The 25,857-nt window shown below is 37.4% G+C and overlaps 1 protein-coding gene across 8 annotated transcripts in view; it reads right to left on the minus strand.

The window, feature by feature from the left end:
- Window positions 1-25,857, minus strand: part of cv-2 (crossveinless 2) — a 278,727-nt gene that overhangs the window by 72,438 nt on the left and 180,432 nt on the right. For all 8 annotated transcript variants that reach the window (XM_067776468.1, XM_067776469.1, XM_067776472.1 and 5 more), the window contains one exon: window positions 11,073-11,835. In XM_067776468.1, the coding sequence (XP_067632569.1) occupies window positions 11,073-11,670 (598 nt within the window). In that variant the 5' untranslated portion in view covers window positions 11,671-11,835. The remainder of the gene's footprint in view (window positions 1-11,072; window positions 11,836-25,857) is intronic.

The following is a 25,857-nucleotide window of genomic DNA, read 5'->3' on the forward strand; positions in this document are numbered from 1 at the left end:
GAACTCATTTTCGTTCAAAAGAAGCAAAAAGGATACAGAGGCTACCACTAATGAACTCGTGCATGTAAAAATATCAAAAAAAAAAAATGTATGCCAAATCTCGTTCGGATTAGGGTATTATGGTGCCGTTTTAGTATCTACAACCCACGTAAATATTTGATGTTGATAGCACCGTAGCGCAGAGGTTCGTGTCTCCGCTATTAAGCACAAATCGTTTTGTAGCGAGTTTTTTAACCACTGCCGCGAGTCTTCAATAATTGCTGCTAGATGGGTCTAACTCTCCTTTACGCGCCTAGCCTAGAGAGTTACAAACAAGCATACATACAAGTGAAGCTAATACAAGCGTTTTAAAAAGAGGCGTGTCACGCCCATTTTCAAAACTTTTTTAAGTTTTGTTCTTAGCTCAAGCATACCACAACTGAGGTAGAATATCAGTCCAATGTATTTAATTACCATAGAGTTATTGCAAACTTTGTTAAGGTTAGATCTTTACAGAAAATTGGGCGTGGTCTTTAACCATTTTTGATTAGATTCACTTAGTTTATATAATTTGGCAAGAATAGTGCCTCTGCCAAATTTCAATGTAATATCTTTAACGGCTTTTGATTTACGGCTTGTTAAACTTTCGAATTGTCTTCTTCTAAATGTGGATGGCGCCGCGCCCATATTCCAAAATTTATGTTTTGCGTCATAAAACAAATCCACCTAACAAATTCCATTAGCTTAGCGGTGTTCGTTTTTGAATTATCTCATTTTTTCATTTTTCTAAATTTTCGATATCGAAAAAGTGGGCGTGGTTATCGTCTGATTTTCAATGTCACTCTATTCTGAGTCCTGATAAGCCCGTATACCGAATTTGGTGAAGATATCTCAATATTTGATAAAGTTATCGTGTTAGCGGACGGACAGTCGAACAGACGAACGGAAGAAAGGACGAATGGAGCTTAATCAAATTTTTTTCGATACTGATGATTTTGATATATGGAAGTCTATATCTATCTCGTTTCCTTTATACCTGTACAACCAACCATTATCCAATCAAAGTTATAATACCCTGTGTACAAGTACAGCAGAGTATAAAAAGTGAATAAATAAAACGAGACTGTTTGTTGATTAAAGCAAATACAAACAGATACAATAAATATATGTAAGAATTTCAATTATACATAGATAAAAAAAACTAGCTAAGTACATATAGGTTAGTAGAGATAGTAGTCAGTGGCGTTTTATCTCTGAATCAGTTGAGGAGGTCAGCAGTCGACTCAGGGCACCGAACCTTAAGTGCCACGAAAGGAGTTAAGAAAAGATACTTCAAACGTTAGATATAGCGGATTCAAAAAACATCTGGACCAGTATAGTATTATTTCTACATAGACAGCTAATGTAGCACAGTGAATAGCATCGAAACAACAGACATGGGGGTTATGCTACTTTGTAACTGGTGTTTTGATTGTGTACGAACATGATCACGTTGTTCCTATATGGAAGAAGTCGAGTAGGGAGTGCAGATAGTGCAAGTAGGAGATAAACCAAAGGAATATAACGCTAAAACACCGAGTTTCTCGTAGAGAGGCAGGTAACACTAAGTCTTCGGCTGTTGCCGAGAGGATGAGTGGTTCGGCGAAGCAATCACTGACTTTGATGCCAGTTGATCCTAGCAATCCTTACGGACATATGAATACCGAAAGTTGGATGCATATAGAAATAGAGCTTATTAGCTTAGTGGTCAAGATGGTGCAGGAAGAACAACGTAAGCCTTTGTCAAAGATGATAGCGTGCGAAAATAAGGCGAGCTTGCGGTGGTTGTGCCAAACCTCCAAAGGCAAGACACAAACACACGGATTGAGGGAGTGGATAGAGCGCAGATCCCCACGATGCCAAAAGTAAAAGTATCCTTACTTAATGCGTAATGAAGTTGGAGGATACGTTGCGCCTTCTGCAGAGTCAGAGCACGAATATACCGACACAGGACAGAAGGTACTCATTGTATTTTGGTCTACGGGGCAGGGCCAGTACTACTACAGGGCCCAACTTCGTCCCTCAGAGTCAGGACTAGTGCTGTTCACAACTAGACCGCGAATTTGCGCAAAATACAGAACAAAAAGTCAAACAAGTCTAGAGGTTTCTGCATGGATGGGCGACCACAAATACAATACCATAAAAAAGGAGCATTTTTACTAGTTTAAACATAGTTAAATCCGATGCGATGTAATTTCGGCGCAAAAAATTTACATTCGAATATCGGCGACTTATAGCGTTTTTTTTTTCTGAAAAAAAAAAAAATTGTTACCTAAATAAATGGTAAAACCTTAATAGAGTTACTCCTACCCTTGAAAAGTGTCAACTGCTATCAGCTGATTCTCACAAGCGCAAAAATCAAAAATTCATTAGCAATTATTGCCTTCATTTCAATTTTATTCGGTAAAATATTGTGATGTTACGAAAATAAATTGTCACGATCAGCTGGTTTGGCAGGGGTACACTGCCAGACACCGTCATTTTATGCAGGATAAAAGTGTAACAATTTTCACAAAAGAACGAAGTACCCCATAAAGTTGTTGCCTGTTTTTTTTGAATAGAACACATTATGTTTACAACCCCTGTGCAGCGTACGAAAAGCGTAACACTTTTGCAAGAAAAGAAAATGCTATTTATCAAGATGTTTATCAGCAACAAAAACAACAGCAAATGTACAACAAAGCTTAGATACATAAATAATTGTAGTCGAAGTCGTGCGTTTATCATTTCATTCGATCGTAAATCAATGCGCTTCGCTTGTCGGTATTTGGATTTTACGACTTGACTTGCACATGAGCATTTTTATACTCAGCGTGTTTTGCACACAGAGTATATTAACTTTGATTGGATAACGGTTGGTTGTACAGGTATAAAGGAATCGAGATAGATATAGACTTCCATATATCAAAATCATCAGTATCGAAAAAAATTTGATTGAGCCATGTCGGTCCGTCCGTCCGTCTGTCCGTTAACACGATAACTTGAGTAAATATTGAGATATCTTCACCAAATTTGGTACACGAGCGTATCTGGACCCAGAATGGATGAAATGAGCAAAATCGGATGATAACCACGCCCACTTTTGATATATATAAAATTTAGGAAAACACCAAAAAACTGATTATTTAGTAAATAATACACCTAGAATGTTAAAATTTTACGTGTGGACTGATATTGAGACTCATGATATAAATTTGAAAAAAAAAAATTAAATGGGCGTGGCACCGCCCACTTGTGATAAAATCAATTTTACAAATATTATCTATATTAGGCCGGGTCGATTTGTGGGGAGGCAAAAAAATCGCCCATTGCTCTGTGAAAATCATATTCTAGGGATCAAAATAAGAAACTTTGCCGAAGGAACCATACCTCTAAAACGAATTCTGATGTCCCCCCCCCCTTTGGGTCGTAGGGGCAAATTTTGAAAAATCCCACTTTGAAATGCCCATGTTTTTTCTTTTTGGATTTTATTTTTCTCTTCAGAAATTTATTTAGTCAGAACATATGTAAATGAAAAAATGAATTTGACTTAGTAATAGAAAAGAAATTAAAAAAAATTATTGGAAATTAGCGTTTTTACAACCCCCTTTTAAAACCAAGGCATCACTGTGATGCATTTGCATGTCGTAAACATAGTTGTGTGGGTTTTTTATTCAACCGTTTTAAAAAATGAAGGTATCACTGTGACACAATTGCAGATCGTAAAATTGCTTGTGTTGTTTTTTTTTAAGCCACAAGACACAGCAGGTAGAATTGAAATTGCCCCTACCCAAAAGTTCGACCGAAAGGGGGGGGGGGGGGGGGGGACATCAGAATTCGTTTTAGAGGTATGGTTCCTTCGGCAAAGTTTCTTATTTTGATCCCTAGAATACGATTTTCACAGAGCCCTAATCTATATCTATCTATAAATCTTATAAAATAAAGTCGCTAAATGCCATGCATGCACATAACTTCACACAGAATACTCCAATTTTAAAACGTTTTTTTTGCATTTGAAAGCTTAGGTACGTGAGATGGTACAGTTAATATAATTTGAAGATATATATTACAGGGGCGTGGCAAATTGCCAAAATGTAGCAAAAAATCATAAAATTTTTGTTTACACAGCTATAACTCATAAACGGATGGATGGATTTCAAAAATTCTACTTTTCAGTAAAACTTTGAAATATTTACCTTCGATCTGCATCAAAAAAAATACTTGATTCCTTTCTTATATCAGCCAAATTGTTTAAACAAAAGTAACATTTTTATCAAAAAATGCGTATGTGTGTTTGTTCGCTGTGAACTGTCCGCGCTAATTGCTTTTGAGTGAGGCTTGATGCGACACATACATACATATATACATAGCATTCTCTGCGCTATTTACCTTCGGGCGTAGGTTTATAGGTATGTATGGATGTACATCACTACATAGTATAAAACAAAGTCGCTTTTTCTGTCCCTATGTCCCTTTGAATGCTTAAACCTTTAAAAATACGCAACGGATTTTGATGCGCTTTTTTTTGAAGAGGAAGTAACGGATGAACATATTTGGCTGAAAATTGGTGGAGGGGTAGCTTAGAAGCAGGAGACAGCCACAGGCTAATTTTTATCCCGTTCTGGATAGGGTCTTGAGATCAAAACTTGGACGTGGGTAATCCTGGGATATGTTTGTACAATATGGGTATCGAATGTAAGCTGTTTATGAGTACTTTGATACGGGGTATTTTTCGTACCCGCGGGTAACTAGGGTCTCGAGATATAAGCGAAAACGTGGACGCGGGTACCCCTAGAATGTGTTTATAGAATATGGATAACAAATGAAAGCTGTTGATGAGTGCTTTAGTACAGGGTAGTTTTCATACCTATTTGTGAAGGGTCTCGAGATATAGGGCAAAACGTGCATCAGTGTAACACTAGGATGTGTTTTTACATTATGGGTATCAAATTGAAGCTATTGATGAGTGCTTTAGTACAGAGTAATTTTTATACCGCTGGGAGACTAGGGTCTCAAGATATGGGCAAAACCTGGACCCGGATACCCCTAGAATGTGTGTGTAGTATGGATATCAAATGAAAGTTGTGGCTGAGAGCTTTAAAGTAATTTTCATTGTGATATTCGATTTAGTTGCATTAACCTGGCAAAACTGATAAATGTGCATGCGAAGCCGAAATAAAGACATGAATTAATAATACCCACATAACTATTTACATACGTCCTATTCGATTTGCCTGGCAATATGGGATGAAGAAGAATGGGAAAAACTTTAGAGAAGAGAAAAGAGAGAAGGAGAACGAGACTTAGAAAGATATAGAGTGAGACGAAAATAGAGATAGATGTAGCGAAAATACGGAGGGAGGAGTGAATAAAAGGATTACAAAAAGTGAGGAGGGGTGGCAGAGCTAGACGGAAAAAGGTTATTAAAATGTATGGAGATAGACCAAATTTAGGGCAGAACAACGTCTGACGGGCCTGCTAGTGTATATATAAAATTCAAATTATGTATGTATGTATCAGGGCAGTGAACTGCATCCAGATTTTTCAACTATCCGGATAAGCCGGATATTCAAATAACCGGATAGCTAAGCAAAAAATCCGGCTATCAGGATATCCGGATTCGTAAATGGAAAATCCGGATATCAGCTGTTCGAATATCCGGATACGTAAACTGAAAATCCGGATATCCGCATATCCGGATACTGGAATATAAAAGTTGAATATCTGCATATGAATTGAACGAAGTAAACATCGAAAAATTATTCACAAAATATGTTTGTAGATTATTAAATGAACGTCAAAAATAAAAAAGCTACAATTTTACAAACATCAACATTTTTTTTTAATTTTTTGTTTTTTTTTTTTTTTTTGTTATTAATGTTAAATAAACAAATGTACATCAATTTGTTGCTTTTACTGGATATCTAAAAATACGGTTATTAAACGGATCTTCATAAATCCGGATATCCGAATAGTTTCTCAAACGAATATTAACCGGACAACCATGCCGTCCGGATTTTATCCGTCTCAACGGATATCCGGATATTCGAATATGCGGATAGTCCTAGCCCTAGTATGTATGTATGTATGTATGTAGGTATAGATCGAGTTGCGTCCTAAACGAATCGACCGGCCACAACCAAATTTGCATTACACACTAGAAATAACCCAAGGATGGTCATAGGCTAAAAATAATATCGATATATAAAAGGGGCGTCGCACCTCCCATGCAAAATTAATATTTGGTACCACATAACTCTGAAGGTATTCATACTAGAACATTGAAATTCAATAAGGAGTTATATGAGGTCAATCCCTAACACCCCCAAGAAAATGTGGGGTGGGGGAGAAGGGGGCGTGGCACCTCCCATATAAATGGAATTTTTCATTCTGCATATCGCTGGATGTAGTAATGGTAGGATAATGAAAATTGGTAAGAAGCTATATGAGGTTAAGTCCTAACACCTCCAGTAAAATGTGGAATTGGGGAAAAGGGGGCGTGGCAGCTTCCATACAAATGGGATATTTCAGAACTATGGCTGCCGTACAAACTTAGGTTATTATAACAGCTAAAGTTTGACTACAGAGTTGTTTGGCTGTTATTCCTTTTGGATGGTTAGTAATCTCCCGCCGTTAAAATCGTTTGTTAACTTCAGTCTATCCGCATCTTCTATCTATATATGTGACCCGGCCTATGAAAAGGTGGCTTATGAATACAAAAAGAAATTGCGAGAAGCAGCTGTTAAAGATAAACAATGCATTTCTTCAGTTTCTTAGTAGTTTTCTTTTGCATTATGAACAGTCATGCCCAAAAGGCAACTAAAAAAGGCAAAAGAGCAGAAATGAGATAAGTTCGTGTATGTATATAAAGAGCGATGTTTTTTTCAATGCAAAGCACAAACCATTTTCTGACCGAAAAAAAATCGTGTGAGTGCGCAGATTTAAAAACAATGCTGAACGAGTAGGACGTGTGTCGCTTGTGAATAATGTCTGTCGAAGAACAATTTAGCGAGGTTTTTCAAACATATTTCTGTGAAAACAAAGAGAATGATTATGATTCTTTCGATGATGTTGGTATCATTTACGAGAACGAAACACAAGCATTGCGGCCATAATACGCTGTTTCGTCGAAAAAAGTCGTTTGGTATGAATGGGATAGTTATTTTAAACCATTCTACAAGCCACTTAAAGGTATTACACAATTTCACCATTTCATAATGGGCAAAAACTCTTTGAAAACCAAAAGATTTGCTGACAGTAAAGATGTTGAATCACTTCAACTGTCATTAATCCCAGTTGTTGACACCATGCCCGAAATTATTCAACCAGTCGGTTTATCTCTGCAGCGTCAGTGGTATATTTATCAGAATCTCAGAAGCTTGGTTTCAGACACCACGAATGCGCATATTTTGGCTCCATTGCCATCGAAAAAAATCTAAGGATGCTTCACCAGCCACCAAAGTGGCATCGAAGGAACCTAAGGCTTCATCGTCAAAACCTAAACCGAAGAAGTCTGTAGCTTCATCTTCAAATCAAGATCCAAAAAAGAAAGAACTGAAGAAACCTGCGACTTCAACTGCAATAAAAAGTCAAGAAAACGTAAGGCCTCATCTCCAGAACACTTCTAAGCAAGTTAGGACTTTCTAGTGAAAGAGCGTCTCAAAAACTATCGAAACCAGAAAAAAAGTAGAACAATTTTTTTGAGTCATAAGCCACTTTTTCATAGGCTGGGTCACATATATATAAAGTTAAAATTATGAATGTTTGTATGTAGGTATAAATCGGGTTGCGTCGTAAACCGATCGGCCGATCACAGCTAAGTTTGAATCACCCACTAGAAACCTTCCAATGATGGTCATAGGCTACACATAACTTCAATCTAAAAAGGGGGTGGCACCTACCATACAAATGGAATATTTGATACAGCATAACTCGGGAAGTATTCATGCAAGAACATTGAAATCCAGTAAAGAGTTAAATTGGACCAATCCCTAACACCACTAAGAAAATAAGGGGTGAGTAAGAAGGGGCGTGGCACCTCCCATACAAATGGAATAATGAAAATTGGTGTGGAGCTATATGACGTTAAGTCCCAACAGCACCAGTAATATATGGGATTGAAAAAAACAAGACAAATGGGACTTTCAGAACTATGGCTGCTTTAAAAACTTAGGTTATTTCAGCGCGTAAAGTTTGATTGCAGAGTTGGGTTTGGCTGTTATTCCTTTAGTAATCTTTTATGTTATATTTAGGGTTGGAATTTTTGGATACGCATGGAGGAACCGGCAAAAAACATTTCTGTTTAATTTGATATTAATTGATGTAATTTGAAGGTGTAGTGATCATCCCAAAGGTGGTGCTTTCCTGTTACTTGCTGAAACAGCCGCAGTTGAAATAAATGCTTGCTTTTTCGTCTATAGACGGCTTTACGTACACAAATTTACTCTCTTTAGAAATATGAGAGGGCATTTTGGCGGAAACACTTCAGCAGCAGATTTTGCTAAACAACTTCTTTAAATTAATTATGGCAAAATTCCTATTTCTTTACTAACAGATTTGATTTCTATTCCTGCAAGTTTTTGGGAAATTATGACATCACCTGAAGCTTTAATATCCAATGTTTCTTCCAAATATTGAATCTATCTTTACAAACTATAAATTGCTTTGAAAAAAGGCATTTTAGGCACCTTAAAATGAGGATGTTAGTATCACTAGAACCAAGACAACTTATCACTCTATTAAGACAGTCGTGGAAGAGTCCCAAGCTGTGCATACCCGATTGAGTTTTTTAGCTCTTTTGAGCCATCAGAAATTACTCCTCATCGATTGATCCTTAAAAAAGGGCCCATAATATCATAATATTTATGCTACGTTATTTCGATTCTCCACGCTTATGTAGTGGGACAAGGCTTTTCATCACAAAACTTTAACGGATGTCATTGAAGCAATTCCTTTTATCGGATAATTTCGAAAACAAAAAAGTTTAAAAACCAACGATACCATTGATACCAATAGATTTGTCTTTTCAATTTTAAATGCCTCAAATTTCCTATCCTTATCAATGAAGCTCAAGGACGATCATTAGATGCGAATCAGGGGATTGATGAGCGCAATACAAACCTTTATAGCTTCGGAGCTTCTGCAACTCAATTGTCAACCACACCTACGCGAGGGGAATCCTGTTATGATTATATCCTACAACAACAGTTATTAGCTATAGCAGAAGCCAATCTTACCAACTCATGTTTTACCCATGGCCAGGTACGCGTAACTTGCATATTTTTATAGAAACGTGGGTTAAAACCAACGGGCATAAGCTAGTTAATCATAAATCAAAAATCGTTAAACCTATCGTAACAAAGTTCGGCAGAGAGGTTGCCTTTAATATAAGGAATGCTTTGAAGAAAAATTTACGAAATGGGTTAAGGACCACGCTCACTTTTATATAAAAGATTTTTAAAATGTCATGGACGAATAAAATAAGCTATATCTTTGTAAAAAGAGCTTTATATCAATGGTATTTAATTTCCCAAGTGGATTTATAACAATCAATAGGAAAAAGTTTAAATTTTAAAAAATGGACGTGACACCGTCCCTTTTTTTAACTAAGCAATTTTCTATGTTTCGAGAGCCATAACTCGAAGAAAAATTAACATATCGTAATGAAATTGTGTACACATATTTTCCTTATAGAAGAAAATATTTCTAGTAAAAATGGACGGGATCGGTTAAAGATCACGGTAACTTAGATATACAACAAGTTTAAAAGGGTCGTAGAATAGAATAATCTTATAACTTTAAACGAGCAATTCTTGTTTGATGGTATAGCCGAACGATCTCGGGAACTGCTCAACCGATTTAAATGACATTTGGCAGAGATATAATGTATTACCTTCTAAGACTGTTTACTTAGGTGTTGGTACTCAGAATGTTTCACAAGGTTACCACCTATTCGAAATTTAAAAAAAAATTGCATGAGATATGTCGATATGGGTATCAAACGAAAGGTATTTCACTCCTCATTAAAATAGGGACATTTTTGAGTAGGGTTGCCATTTAGGGTTGCCACCTTTTCGAAATTAAAAAATTGTATGTAATATGCCGATATGGGTATCAAAAGAAAGGTATTTCACTCAGCATTACAATAGGGACATTTTTGAGCAGAGTTGCCATTTAGGGTTGCCACCTATTCGAAATTAAAAAAAAATTGCATGAGATATGCCGATATGGTTATCAAAAGAAAGGTATTTCACTCCGCATTGCAATAGGGACATTTTTGAGCAGGGTTGCCATTAAGGGTTGCCCCGTATTCGAAATTATACAAAAAATGCATGAGATATGCCGACATGGGTATCAAACGAAAGGTATTTCACTCCGCTTTACAATAGGGACATTTTTGAGTAGGGTTGCCATTTAGGGTTGCCACCTATTCGAAATTGAGGTATTTCACTCCGCATTACAATAGGGCCATTTTTGAGTAGGCTTGCCATTTAGGGTTGGGGTAGTTAGACGAAATAGTACTCTACTTACTAATATTCTATTAAACTTTAAAGGAGAACATTAAAGTTAAAAATCTTCGTAAAAAATCTTACACATGATTCGGCTTAATTTTAAATAATTTGCTTTTAAATGAATAATTGCAATTTCTCACTCAGATCACTATTAGAAAGATTTCTCAGCACAATGAAACGTTGCCGAGCAAAGCCCGGTCGCCCATGTACTAAGCGCTATAATTTAGCAAAAAATAGTTTTGAATCAATGACATTTCACTTATCAAGTTTTATTGTAAGAGGAAATGGGGAGACATTTTTTTCTAATGGGCGGTGCCCCGTGTTATGTAGAAAAGTAATTTATATGAAATGAAATGTACAACTAAAGTTCACGCTGAGTATATAATGTACGGTTACACCCGAACTTAGACACCTTTACTTGTTTTTTATATTTTTTTATTAAATTAAATTATTTGTTTGCCATTTGGCTGCAAAGCAATAAATATACGAGTATAACTAAGCATTGAGATCTAACCCAATGGAAAACCCCTAACAATAACAAAATAAAATAAAACAACAACTTACCAAACAAACTATCCGTCCGTGCACTCTGCACCAAACAAATAACAACAATGAACAAAATTGTTAACAACCAAACGCTGAACTTTGACCGTTGTCCTGGCCATGGTCGTAAGTTTCGCTGCTGCACATGCTGCACATAATTTCGCCGTCGTCGTTGGTGCTGTTGTTGTGAATGTTGGTGCTGTTGCTTTAGTTGTTGTATAGATGTGGCTGTGATGAGATGTGAATGTTGCCTCTGTTCCAGGCTCTGCTCTTGCCAATGGCTGGAGTAACATTTCTCGCTTGTACAATAACAGCCCATCACCATCTTGTCATCATCAACGCAAAAGCTTTCGTCTTCAAGAACGATAGTTGTAGCATCGTCAGCGTTGTCTGCAACAACTGCCATTGAGCTCACGAATTCCTCGATTACAGACAAATAGATTGGTGTTGTTGTTGCTGCACATTTTTTTATGTTTGCTTTTGCTGTAGTTGCCATTGGCGACATTGTTTTTACTGCTGTTGTTTGTTTGGCTTGTCCTGTTGTAATTTTAATTGCATTTTGCCGTTGTAGTTGCCGTCGTTTCGGCTTAAGCCTTCTTCGCATAATTTCCATGTGCATTGCAAAGCTGATTTTGTTTTTTTTTTTTCAAATATCGCTGCTTCGTGCTGGTCCTCTTTTTGTTTTTCACTAGTGTTTTACCGGATTAGCACCATCGAAAACCTTACTTCGGAGTATTTTTCATTTTAGTATTGGGTTTCTATTCTTGTATTACTCCATAACGGCCTGTGACAGAAAAAAAAGAAAGAATTGAAAGAGATATTAGGCATAGGATGGTTCAATGAAACTGCACAAGGTAATATTTCAATGGTAATATTAATAAATCCCTTAAAAAGGGTTGTAATGCCGTTTTACCTGCATTACAAGTATTTGCTACATGCACCCCACTATAACCAACGTACGGTCCCTATTACATTCGCCACCACTGTAACAGCTGGCTGCAAGCGAATGACTGGCACGGACAAATGCAAGTAATAATGGGCAAGCATTTAATTCGCGCACCGATCGTCTAGCTAAGACTGCGTGTAATTCTCAACTTATTCATATCCACTTCGACTTAAGTACAAATAATTTGCATTTCATGATTATCGAAAGCTCAGCCACCAGCAAGGTAAGGTCCGTACCCCATGCGTGTGAACGGATACCATTAGCTTGTGTTGTCTTGTACTTTCGATCCCGTGCGAAGTGGCGACCTTGGTGGCTTCCTTTTCATGTGTACAGGGAGTAGTGGGTGAGGAGATTTAATTTCCTCCTCACAGTTTCACTCCGACACTGGTGAGTCATCTCCCCATCTACGGGAAGATACCACCGAATAAATTTGGTTCAGTAACTAACTCCCGGTTCACCGGAAGTCACCACCTTATTAATTGGTGGCGTGTATCGGTTTCACCAACCTTTGGTTGCACGGAAATCGATCCACCATCCGGCTCATCATAGTCCACCAGTTTGTCAACCAGTGACTTGTATCGATTTCACCAACCTTCGGTTGCTTGGGATCCACCTGCCGTATCCACCGACTCACCGGAATCCACCAGCCGTATTCACCGCCCCGCCGTAGTCCACCAACTCTTCAACCAGGGACTTGTATCGTTTCACCAGCCTTCGTTTGCTTGGAAATCGATCCAACGATCCCCCTCCGTATTCACCGATCTGTCGGAATCCACCATATTGTCAACCAACGACGTGTATCGGGTTCACCAACTTTCGGCTGCTTGGAAACCGATCCAACCATCCACCAGCCATATCCACCGGCCGTTACAGTCCACCTTCCATTCCTCGGCCAGTTCTACCACTCTGCAACGGTGTTTGTGTGTTTTAGCAAAATACCAAAAACAAATCGACGTGTGTTCATTTCAAGAGGAAATAGGTGTCCTTTGTCGACTCTGAATTGGCTGAGTGCTACCCCATCCTTCAATGAAACCCACCTTACAGAGTTATGTTCCCACGAGATGTCTTAGCATTACGCCCGAATATCATCTTCCTACACTAAAAAACCGTTAGATATTATCATTTATTTGGGTAGACACTTCTGTAGAAGCTACCGAATAAATATTACAAGAATATTCTCTCTGCGAAATTTCGATTATCATTATTCAATAGATATAGAGATACCCACGAACTCAGCAGACGTTGTTCTGCCCTCACTTTGGTATACGCATACATTTTAATAACTTTTTATTCTTACCCTCCCCCTCCATCCCCCTTTTATTTATCATTTTATTCACTCCTCTCTCGCTCGTCGTTTCCTCCTTCTCCGTCTTTTTCATCCCTTTTTATTTTTCCAGCTACCTCTCCTTGTCCCTCCCACGCTCCATCTATCCCTATCTATCAATCTTCCTCTAACTCTGTCTCTTTCTCCTTCCATCGTTTTCCTTCCCTCTAGTTCTTTTTATTCTTCACCATCCCTTATTCTAAGTCCCAGTTCCTGTTCGAGTCCCAGTACCAGTCCCAAAGGGTTGTATTTATATTTGAATGCTGTTTCATAAAAAATACTAATAAAAAGTTCTGTCTAAAAAAATAATGATACACCCCATCCTTTTTAATTTGGGGTATGAAAAATATATAAGTTCCGATTCTCGAACCTACTTAATATGCTCAGATAATTTCATGAGAATCGGTCGAGCCATTTCGAAGGAGTTCGAGTTCAACCACAAACACTGTGAGACGATAATTTTGTGTATATTCTGTATTTTGCGGCCGCCGGGGTGTGATGGTAGCGTGCTCCGCCTACCACGCCGAATATCCTGTGTTCAAACCCCGAGCAAAGCAACATCAAAATTTTAGAAGCAAGTTTTTCAATTAGAAGACAATTTTTCTAACAGAGTCGCCCCTCGGCAGTGTTCGGCAAGCGCTCCGGGTGTATTTCTGCCATGAAAAGCTCCTCAGTGAAAAGTCATCTGCCTTGCAGATGCCCTCCAGAGTCGGTATAAAAAAGTAGCTCGCATTCCGCCAAATTGTAAGAAAAATTTCAATGAGCATGACGCAACTTGGAAGAGAAGTTCGACCTAAAATCTCTTCGGAGGTCAACGCGCCTTACATATATAAATGTTGGTGTAGTTTTCATTCGATTTAGGAATTTCTGTGCTAACAGGTATAGATAGGGATACTAAGGCCCGATATTTCTGTTTGTAAGTTAAACAACGCTTTAAATTATTCTGCAGTTTTTCAGTCTACATCAAATGAAGTTTTAGTTGAGCCTAAGTGGCCGATTTAGCACGGTTAAACTATACTTAACCTATCAGTCATTTACGTCCATTCGCAATGGCGTCGAACATACTCAACAAGCATTTCAGCTTAAGTGACAAAAGCTCAAAGGCCATAAACCCAATTGACCTTATGATTACTTCAAATGGCCAAAAGCTTAACTGAAGCTTTGCACATGTAACAAGGACCGATGACAATGCAATAATTTAATGGTGGGGTGACTTAAGGTCTACGGACATAAGGTCAGTGAACCTTATGACCACTTCAGAGGAGTTAATAGATGACCTTCTTCAGTTACTCAAATCCTTTTCATTTGACACACCAGGGTATGCAGATGGCTTAGTAATCTGCTTCACAGGGATGTACGGGGAAACAATATCCAATCGCATGCAACAAGCCCGGCGCATCATAAAAGCTGGTGATACCAATATATTGTCTGCTAATCCTAACAAAACTGGCATAGTGCCAATCCAATGCCAGAACCCTCCCTGGTTGGCACCAAAATTCGACTTCAAATGAAAGCAAAATGCTTAGGGGTTACACTGAACAGAACCCTCACATGGAGTGCTAACCAATATGCTACATAAAGTAAAGCAACAAGAGCTTTCTTTGCCTGTACTCGATTCTTTGGCAGAACATGAGGGCTATCTCACAAAAGGGTATACTGTACCTTTAACACTATTGTGATGCGATGCGATGAGAACGTCCCCTGCTGATGCACTTAGTGTCTTAGTGGGAATCCCTGCCTTTCTATTTTAAAGAATCAACACTTTCTGCACAAAGACTTCAAAATATCTCTAAGAATAAAGAGTGGGAACACGACAGGGCATATGAAAGTAATAAGAAAACTCATTGGAAATCCCGTATTACAACTAAGAGATGCAATGCCCCTTACGCTCAGAATCTCACATAATTTTGAGGTGTCCATTGTGGTCAGAACTCTTAGGAAACATGTAGTCCATATACTCACCCTGACTCAGAGGATTGAAATCCTAGATGATCTGGAACAAAAAACGGGGTTTTTAGATGGGTAATAAACAGGCAGACCTAGAAAAGAAGGGTGATTTAGCAACATTCTGTGGTCCAAAGCGTGACTCTCCAAAAACTAAAAGCCTCCATATATATGCTAAAAGGTCAAACACAATAGATCTAAGTAAAGGTCGCAGAGCAGAGTCGAGGTCTAATAATAATAGTATTTTGAGTGTGAATAAGGAATGAGGAATTGAGCTAGCAAAGAATTGGAATGTTCCCTCATTTTGCAGACGGATTTTTTATGTTTTTAATGAGGACCTTTACAGCAGAAAGCGATGTATCAAATGTATGTATTTAAATGAAATTTATTGCAAAACAACACGTGCAAATAAATCTTTGCTCAGATGGATAGGGATGGATGGACGGCTGAAATAAATTCAATTTTGGTGGTAACATTTACCAATTTGTTCTGTTGAGTCTCCTGTTTAGGTACGTAAAGAGCCTTAATGATGTAGGGAACTTTTATCTCTGCAAGCCACATAGTTATCAGGATTGGCAGAGCGTGACTGGGAAGTACTCAATCCTAGAACTGGTGGATGTTAATATTCTTGGGATTCAAGAGGAGCCACAGCATAAATCCTCTCCAAATCTCGTGTTAATTGGGTCTACACATCATCTACGTTTTTCTCGACCAAGGCTTGTCATTTCAGCGTACCGCAGCCTACTTTCGGGGAAGCACTCAAAAATGTTTATCTCCCGAGCAGCTTTGTGCAACTGGACTTCATCATACTCTCTTGCTGAGGGATTTGTTAAAACTTATCCCAGTGCCAGAGATACCGGGTATATTCAAGACGGTCAAATGCCTACCTGTGAGGTCCGTTCATTGCATCGAATGGAGCCTTCTGGAGTAGTTCTTAATACTTTTCGACGCCATTTATTCTTTAAAACATCGCGGTTCATTGCCATGGGTGTCCTGCGGTCCGCGCCTCAGCACACCATCGCGAATTATCGAGGTTCTAAACCCATTAACCCACTGGGGCTAACTATGTACACAGTATGTCAGAATGGAATACACACCACTGAGGCATCGGTTAAATGCAATTCATGCTGTGCTCGATGCTACTTTCTAAGATGTTCTGCCACCGTGAGCACAGTGATTTCAAAAGCCATCCAAAAGGCAAAAACTCCATAGCATCGAGCTTCGATGGCATAGCACACGTTTTCAACCTGTCACTGTCCTCCTTTGGCATACCTGAGAAACGGGATCAAGCAAATATTAATCAAAAACCTGGGAAGCTGGCCAATTAAAGAGAACTATTTCGCTCGATATTTTATCTTTCGTAACTAAAGCAACTTAAACTATTCCACTACCCTATTACTTAAAATAAACACAAGGCGCGATAACATTCGAAGACATTTTAGGCCGAGCTTCTCTTCTAGTTTGTGTCGTGCTCCTTTTTTAATTTTTCATAAGAAATGGCGGGATATTTTACGCTAAATGGCGACATTTGCAAGGCAGAAATCTCCTGACTATACCCATTGTTTTCATTCATTCGTACTGATCGAAATTGCCCTTCATTACAGAAGTAGTTAGCGCAGTTTCCAAAGCAAATCGCTACAAAAGAATTGCCCCAGAAACAGTTATCTCCCTAGTATCTCTAATGTAGCTATACCCCGACATATTACCGTTATTGGGGCATATTTCAGCTTAGTCTGAAACAGTGCGCCAATAAATTGTGATTTCTGGAAAAAGTTTGTGCTTGCGAGTATTGTGAGCTACGAAAACGAAATCTTATGACTAAACGTTATCTTGGTACTTGGTGGCTACCAGAATATCTTTTTTTTTTTTACAAAAATTTTAAACTCACAATTGGGTATACCATTTTTGATTTGTATTATTGTATCTTATGTTAAATTTATTTTACACTTCAGTTATAAAAAGTTAATGGCTTTTGACTGGCGCCACTTTTGTAATTCAATATTTCGTTAACCAGAAAAGTCACCAGCAAATCCACCAAAACAAACGTCTTCCAATACATTTAGCCTCTTTCAAGCGTAGCTTAAGAGGGGAAACGCGTTTTAAACAAATTACTTTACAGTTTTTGTTCTGTAAATTTTTTTATTGTTATTGTATTTGGTGTTTTTAATGACCTAAGCTCTAAGTAGCGCGAAGGCAAAAGAGCATAGCTGAAAAACGTAAAATTTTGTGTGCATTAGGGAAGTCCAAAATACAAATTAGCTTATTCTGAATTTTTATATTCTAAGTCGTTGTTATCATTCTAGATCATTTCACCGATTTTAAAAGTTTCACAAATCCTAGTAATTAGATCAGTTTAAATTTTAATTAAATGGCCATTTTGTTTTTGGTATCTCCTTTTAACTTTCAGCTTTTCATTATAAAACCGAAACAAGGTCGAAATGGAGCCATTATGTATTTTTAATAACGAAACGAAAGCCGGAACCAAAAATGGGACATTCATTTTTGATGCCCTGTCAGCATTTTGCAGATTTGTTTACCGCAGTCGATAAATATAAAGTTTACACCTAAAATTCACGATTTTACTTTTTTCACATATTTTCGAGCCACCCTACTTTCAACGCCATTTTAAAGCAAACTGTACGTGATCTGGTGGCAATAGTTCAGCCATGAGTTAAGTAAAGAAAAAGTTCACATGGAACTATGCTTACGAGGAATACGAGCCCGAGAAAACTCATTTACCCAATAAATAATATGAGAACCATTTTCAGAAGTTTCTTATTAATTTTCACATTCCTATTACAATTCCAACTATTCTTAATATTTTTGCGGTCGTTCATATTACTTTTCACCTTTCTCTTCCAATTTTTTAAATTATTCACATTCCTTTTCCTAGTCCTGTTCTAATTCAGATTCCTTTCCAATTCCTATTCCAATTTCTGTTCTTCTTCCTATTTCTATACCAATTCCTATTCCTATTCTAGTTTCTCTTTATATTTCTATTCCAATTACAGTTGTTCCTATTCAAATTTTCGTTCCTATTTTTGTTTCAATTCCTATAAATTTTTTTATACCTGCTGCTATTACTATTCCAAATCGTTTCCTATTCCTATTCCTTTTTCTTTCCTAGCTCCTATTCCAATTTCTGTTTCAATTCCTATTCTAATCTCGGTTCCCAGTGCAGATTTTATTTCTATTCCCGTTTCGATTCCTATTCATATTCCATTACCTATTTCTATTTATGTTTCTATTCTTATTCCTACTTTTTTTTCCAATTCCCTTTTAAATTTCTGTTCTTTTCCTATTATTATTTCGATTCCTATTTAATTTCTTTTCTTATTCCTATTCCTGTATCTGTTCCAATTCCTATTTCTATTCCAATTCCTATTTAAATTCCTGTTCATATTCCTATTCCTTTGACTTTCTCTGTTCCTATTCCTATTCCAGTTTCGGTTCATATTTCCATTTCTATTTCTGTTCCCATTTCTATTCGAATTCCTGTTCCTACTTCAATTACTTTCAATTTCTGTTTTATTCCCATTTTTATTTGAATTTCCGCTCCTATATCTATCATATTACTATTTCTATTCCAGTTCGTGTTCCCATTCCAATGTCTGTTTCTACTCCTACCTCTATTCCAATGCCGATATTATTCCTATATCAATTCCAATTCCTGTTCCAGTTCCAATTCCTACTTATATTTGAATTCCTGTTCTAATTCTATTCCAATTCCTATTTCAATTTCTGTTCATAATCCTATTCCTTTGCCGATTTCTGTTCCTATTCCAATTTCGGTTCATATTCCTTTTCCTATTTCTATTTCTAAACCTGTTTCGACTCCTATTGTTATTCCTGTATCTAATTCGAAAGCCTGTTCCTACTTCAGTTCCTGTTCCGATTCCTATTCTTATTCCTGTATATATTTCTGTTTATGTTCCTATTTTTATTCGAATTCCCGCTTCTATATCTATTCAAATTACTATTTCTATTCTAGTTCATGTTCCCATTCCAATTCCTGTTTCTGTTACTATTCCACTTTATGTTCGTATTCTAATTTATATTTCTATTCCAATTTTCGATATCCGATTCCTATTTCTGTTGACATTCATCTGTAAACGTTTATTGGGTATATATACACATACCTTCACTCACATAATCATGCCTATAGTCGCAATTGTAAATTTGCCCACACCTTAATTTAGTATGCTAACTAACAGTACGTCTAACAGTGAGTGCATTTAAAACTGCCACTGGCCATTTTATGGTTAGGCTCCTGCTCAAACGCACTATCCGTTGTACGTAAGATTCATGACGAGTATATCCCATTACAGTTAAAAAAAAAAATAAATGTAAGGCGCGATAACCTCCGAAGAGATCTAAGGCCGAGCTTCTCTTCCAATTTGCGTCGTGCTCCTCTTGATTTTTCCCTACAAATTGGCCGGACGGGACCTACATATTTTATGCCGACTCCGAACGGCATCTGCAAGGCAGATGAGTTTTCACTGAGAGCTTTTCATGGCAGAAATACACCCGGAGCGCTTGCCAAACACTGCCGAGGGGCGACCCCGCTTAGAAAAATTTTCTTCTAATTGAAAAACCTTATTTCTAAAATTTTGATGTTGCTTTGCCCGGGAGTTGAACCCAGGGCATACGGTGTGATAGGCCAGAGATACCGGGTATATTCAAGACGGTCAAATGCCTACCTGTGAGGTCCGTTCATTGCATCGAATGGAGCCTTCTGGAGTAGTTCTTAATACTTTTCGACGCCATTTATTCTTTAAAACATCGCGGTTCATTGCCATGGGTGTCCTGCGGTCCGCGCCTCAGCACACCATCGCGAATTATCGAGGTTCTAAACCCATTAACCCACTGGGGCTAACTATGTACACAGTATGTCAGAATGGAATACACACCACTGAGGCATCGGTTAAATGCAATTCATGCTGTGCTCGATGCTACTTTCTAAGATGTTCTGCCACCGTGAGCACAGTGATTTCAAAAGCCATCCAAAAGGCAAAAACTCCATAGCATCGAGCTTCGATGGCATAGCACACGTTTTCAACCTGTCACTGTCCTCCTTTGGCATACCTGAGAAACGGGATCAAGCAAATATTAATCAAAAACCTGGGAAGCTGGCCAATTAAAGAGAACTATTTCGCTCGATATTTTATCTTTCGTAACTAAAGCAACTTAAACTATTCCACTACCCTATTACTTAAAATAAACACAAGGCGCGATAACATTCGAAGACATTTTAGGCCGAGCTTCTCTTCTAGTTTGTGTCGTGCTCCTTTTTTAATTTTTCATAAGAAATGGCGGGATATTTTACGCTAAATGGCGACATTTGCAAGGCAGAAATCTCCTGACTATACCCATTGTTTTCATTCATTCGTACTGATCGAAATTGCCCTTCATTACAGAAGTAGTTAGCGCAGTTTCCAAAGCAAATCGCTACAAAAGAATTGCCCCAGAAACAGTTATCTCCCTAGTATCTCTAATGTAGCTATACCCCGACATATTACCGTTATTGGGGCATATTTCAGCTTAGTCTGAAACAGTGCGCCAATAAATTGTGATTTCTGGAAAAAGTTTGTGCTTGCGAGTATTGTGAGCTACGAAAACGAAATCTTATGACTAAACGTTATCTTGGTACTTGGTGGCTACCAGAATATCTTTTTTTTTTTTACAAAAATTTTAAACTCACAATTGGGTATACCATTTTTGATTTGTATTATTGTATCTTATGTTAAATTTATTTTACACTTCAGTTATAAAAAGTTAATGGCTTTTGACTGGCGCCACTTTTGTAATTCAATATTTCGTTAACCAGAAAAGTCACCAGCAAATCCACCAAAACAAACGTCTTCCAATACATTTAGCCTCTTTCAAGCGTAGCTTAAGAGGGGAAACGCGTTTTAAACAAATTACTTTACAGTTTTTGTTCTGTAAATTTTTTTATTGTTATTGTATTTGGTGTTTTTAATGACCTAAGCTCTAAGTAGCGCGAAGGCAAAAGAGCATAGCTGAAAAACGTAAAATTTTGTGTGCATTAGGGAAGTCCAAAATACAAATTAGCTTATTCTGAATTTTTATATTCTAAGTCGTTGTTATCATTCTAGATCATTTCACCGATTTTAAAAGTTTCACAAATCCTAGTAATTAGATCAGTTTAAATTTTAATTAAATGGCCATTTTGTTTTTGGTATCTCCTTTTAACTTTCAGCTTTTCATTATAAAACCGAAACAAGGTCGAAATGGAGCCATTATGTATTTTTAATAACGAAACGAAAGCCGGAACCAAAAATGGGACATTCATTTTTGATGCCCTGTCAGCATTTTGCAGATTTGTTTACCGCAGTCGATAAATATAAAGTTTACACCTAAAATTCACGATTTTACTTTTTTCACATATTTTCGAGCCACCCTACTTTCAACGCCATTTTAAAGCAAACTGTACGTGATCTGGTGGCAATAGTTCAGCCATGAGTTAAGTAAAGAAAAAGTTCACATGGAACTATGCTTACGAGGAATACGAGCCCGAGAAAACTCATTTACCCAATAAATAATATGAGAACCATTTTCAGAAGTTTCTTATTAATTTTCACATTCCTATTACAATTCCAACTATTCTTAATATTTTTGCGGTCGTTCATATTACTTTTCACCTTTCTCTTCCAATTTTTTAAATTATTCACATTCCTTTTCCTAGTCCTGTTCTAATTCAGATTCCTTTCCAATTCCTATTCCAATTTCTGTTCTTCTTCCTATTTCTATACCAATTCCTATTCCTATTCTAGTTTCTCTTTATATTTCTATTCCAATTACAGTTGTTCCTATTCAAATTTTCGTTCCTATTTTTGTTTCAATTCCTATAAATTTTTTTATACCTGCTGCTATTACTATTCCAAATCGTTTCCTATTCCTATTCCTTTTTCTTTCCTAGCTCCTATTCCAATTTCTGTTTCAATTCCTATTCTAATCTCGGTTCCCAGTGCAGATTTTATTTCTATTCCCGTTTCGATTCCTATTCATATTCCATTACCTATTTCTATTTATGTTTCTATTCTTATTCCTACTTTTTTTTCCAATTCCCTTTTAAATTTCTGTTCTTTTCCTATTATTATTTCGATTCCTATTTAATTTCTTTTCTTATTCCTATTCCTGTATCTGTTCCAATTCCTATTTCTATTCCAATTCCTATTTAAATTCCTGTTCATATTCCTATTCCTTTGACTTTCTCTGTTCCTATTCCTATTCCAGTTTCGGTTCATATTTCCATTTCTATTTCTGTTCCCATTTCTATTCGAATTCCTGTTCCTACTTCAATTACTTTCAATTTCTGTTTTATTCCCATTTTTATTTGAATTTCCGCTCCTATATCTATCATATTACTATTTCTATTCCAGTTCGTGTTCCCATTCCAATGTCTGTTTCTACTCCTACCTCTATTCCAATGCCGATATTATTCCTATATCAATTCCAATTCCTGTTCCAGTTCCAATTCCTACTTATATTTGAATTCCTGTTCTAATTCTATTCCAATTCCTATTTCAATTTCTGTTCATAATCCTATTCCTTTGCCGATTTCTGTTCCTATTCCAATTTCGGTTCATATTCCTTTTCCTATTTCTATTTCTAAACCTGTTTCGACTCCTATTGTTATTCCTGTATCTAATTCGAAAGCCTGTTCCTACTTCAGTTCCTGTTCCGATTCCTATTCTTATTCCTGTATATATTTCTGTTTATGTTCCTATTTTTATTCGAATTCCCGCTTCTATATCTATTCAAATTACTATTTCTATTCTAGTTCATGTTCCCATTCCAATTCCTGTTTCTGTTACTATTCCACTTTATGTTCGTATTCTAATTTATATTTCTATTCCAATTTTCGATATCCGATTCCTATTTCTGTTGACATTCATCTGTAAACGTTTATTGGGTATATATACACATACCTTCACTCACATAATCATGCCTATAGTCGCAATTGTAAATTTGCCCACACCTTAATTTAGTATGCTAACTAACAGTACGTCTAACAGTGAGTGCATTTAAAACTGCCACTGGCCATTTTATGGTTAGGCTCCTGCTCAAACGCACTATCCGTTGTACGTAAGATTCATGACGAGTATATCCCATTACAGTTAAAAAAAAAAATAAATGTAAGGCGCGATAACCTCCGAAGAGATCTAAGGCCGAGCTTCTCTTCCAATTTGCGTCGTGCTCCTCTTGATTTTTCCCTACAAATTGGCCGGACGGGACCTACATATTTTATGCCGACTCCGAACGGCATCTGCAAGGCAGATGAGTTTTCACTGAGAGCTTTTCATGGCAGAAATACACCCGGAGCGCTTGCCAAACACTGCCGAGGGGCGACCCCGCTTAGAAAAATTTTCTTCTAATTGAAAAACCTTATTTCTAAAATTTTGATGTTGCTTTGCCCGGGAGTTGAACCCAGGGCATACGGTGTGATAGGCGGAGCACGCTACCATCACACCACGGTGGCCGCCCATTACAGTTAGACTTTATGAAAATTGCGCTCCCACGCACAAAGTCGATCACAAATTGGCTGCTGAATTAAATCATAAAAAACTTGTTTCAAGTATAACCTTTTAAGTACTAGACTGCCTGCCTCTCTGGGTCTCAACCCCTCCCAAGCTATTCCCAAATGCACACACCCACTTACCCAATTGTCTAAACTCATTTATGTACTTGGTTTTATTGTATTTTGATGCATAACTGATTTCATCAGAATTCTCAACTTTCTCATTTGCCGTCAAATGTCAGTTATTTTTGCTAATGAGCTGCCAACCGCCTAGGCAACTTCCTAGACAATTGCATTATAAATTGTATATGTATGCAATTTTCACTCCTTATATTGATTGTGTTCATATTAAAATGCGTTCATTTAAATGATTAGAATTCAATTAGAACAAAGATTTAACGCAAGACAAATCGTATGCTTACTAGGGCTGTTTCATAAATTTTGCGACTGGGTAAGATGTTTCTTCCCAAAATTGTTTAGCGAATCAAGCTTGCCAACATCTTTTTCTTTGAACTGAGTAGAGTGAAAAATAAAGTCTTATTTCTTTTAGTCTCTCCTGATATATGGCTCGAAGTCATGGACAGTGTCGAAAGAGGATGAGATAGCCATTAAAGTATTTGAAAGAAAAGTTTTTCGAATGATTTTTGTACCTTTCCGCGATGCCGCAAGCATGATTCAGAGGTAAGTAGTTTGTCAAGATGCTTAACGCTGGATAGGAAATATTACGCGAAGAGATGAAGAGATGCAGCAAAAGAAGTTCCTTTGAGCGGATGTTAGAAGGTTGAGGAATACTTGACCGCCCTTGGTGCCCCTAACCGGCATCAGTTTTCGCAAACCAGATGACATTCATACCTACATTCCTGATGGACAAAGATTGTAAATTCGTATTCATACCAATAAAGATGAAGGCCAAAAATTGTCCACCAATTCGCTTCGGCTTTCATGTAAGGTATGTGTTTCTTTAAAAAAAAAAACTTCCCTTTATGGAAATCCATTTGCTAACTGGTAAAGAAACTCTACAGAAAGTGGTTTATGCAGTAGCAAATTGAATTATTCTTTTTTATTGTCTCTACACAGTGAGGCGAGAGTACTTCCCATAAGGGAGATAAATGAAATGCTAACAAACAATTTCCGTTAAATACTCAGAAACCTGCACATCCAACATACATCTGATTTAGAAGGCGCCGCCTCCCAGGGACTTAGAAATCATCTCCGTAAGCATTGCTAGAAAATACGGCACCTGAGAACTGAATCATATGTAGAAGAAAAATAAAGAGGTCTTCAGGAAAGGCGTCGGATCTAGACGCCAGGAATTTCCCGGCGAACCACGTTCTTAACCGCAGTAGAGGAAAGCAACATCCCAGGGAGACGCGCGTCACTCTAGCTCATCTTTGATCTGGATACTATAACAGGTTAAACCCTTACCTGAATCAACCCTGGCATTACCATCTGTTCAATCGTAATGTGGAACCAACGCCACTAACACCCCTTTCTTTGTGGTCCACCCCTGTTGAAACTGCAAATTTTCTCGGACTTCTGTTAGAGTATATTGATGACAATTTGTGAGTAGTCACACCTATTGCATGGAGCGAAGCACTGGTATATTAACAACAACTGGTCTGGTACAACAGGTGCAATGATAACGTTTCCTACTGATAATCTTAGTTCTCTAGTGGTATACCTCAATTACCTATACATATTGTGACGAATATTAGCATCACTAAGCTGATACTAAGTAAATAAAGGCACAACAACAATAAAGCAAGCTGCCACTCTAAACAAATCAGTCATCATTTACACACATACATACAAGGCAACGAAGAGATACTCACAAACACATGTTATCATCAGCCGAGTGAGTACCACATATACACACGCATATGGCTACAAACTACAAATATACATATATATGGCTGGTAACCAAGCATGAAGTTCGCGAAATTACTAGACCTTAGGAGAAGTGGGTGAACGAGGAAACCGAGAGTATAAAAGCAGCGCAAGCTGAGGCATGACTAATCAGTTTGATTTAAACACGCTATTCGTTGTGAAG

This window comes from Eurosta solidaginis, chromosome 3, assembly GCF_040869045.1.
Source record: "Eurosta solidaginis isolate ZX-2024a chromosome 3, ASM4086904v1, whole genome shotgun sequence".
NCBI lineage: Eukaryota > Metazoa > Arthropoda > Insecta > Diptera > Tephritidae > Eurosta > Eurosta solidaginis.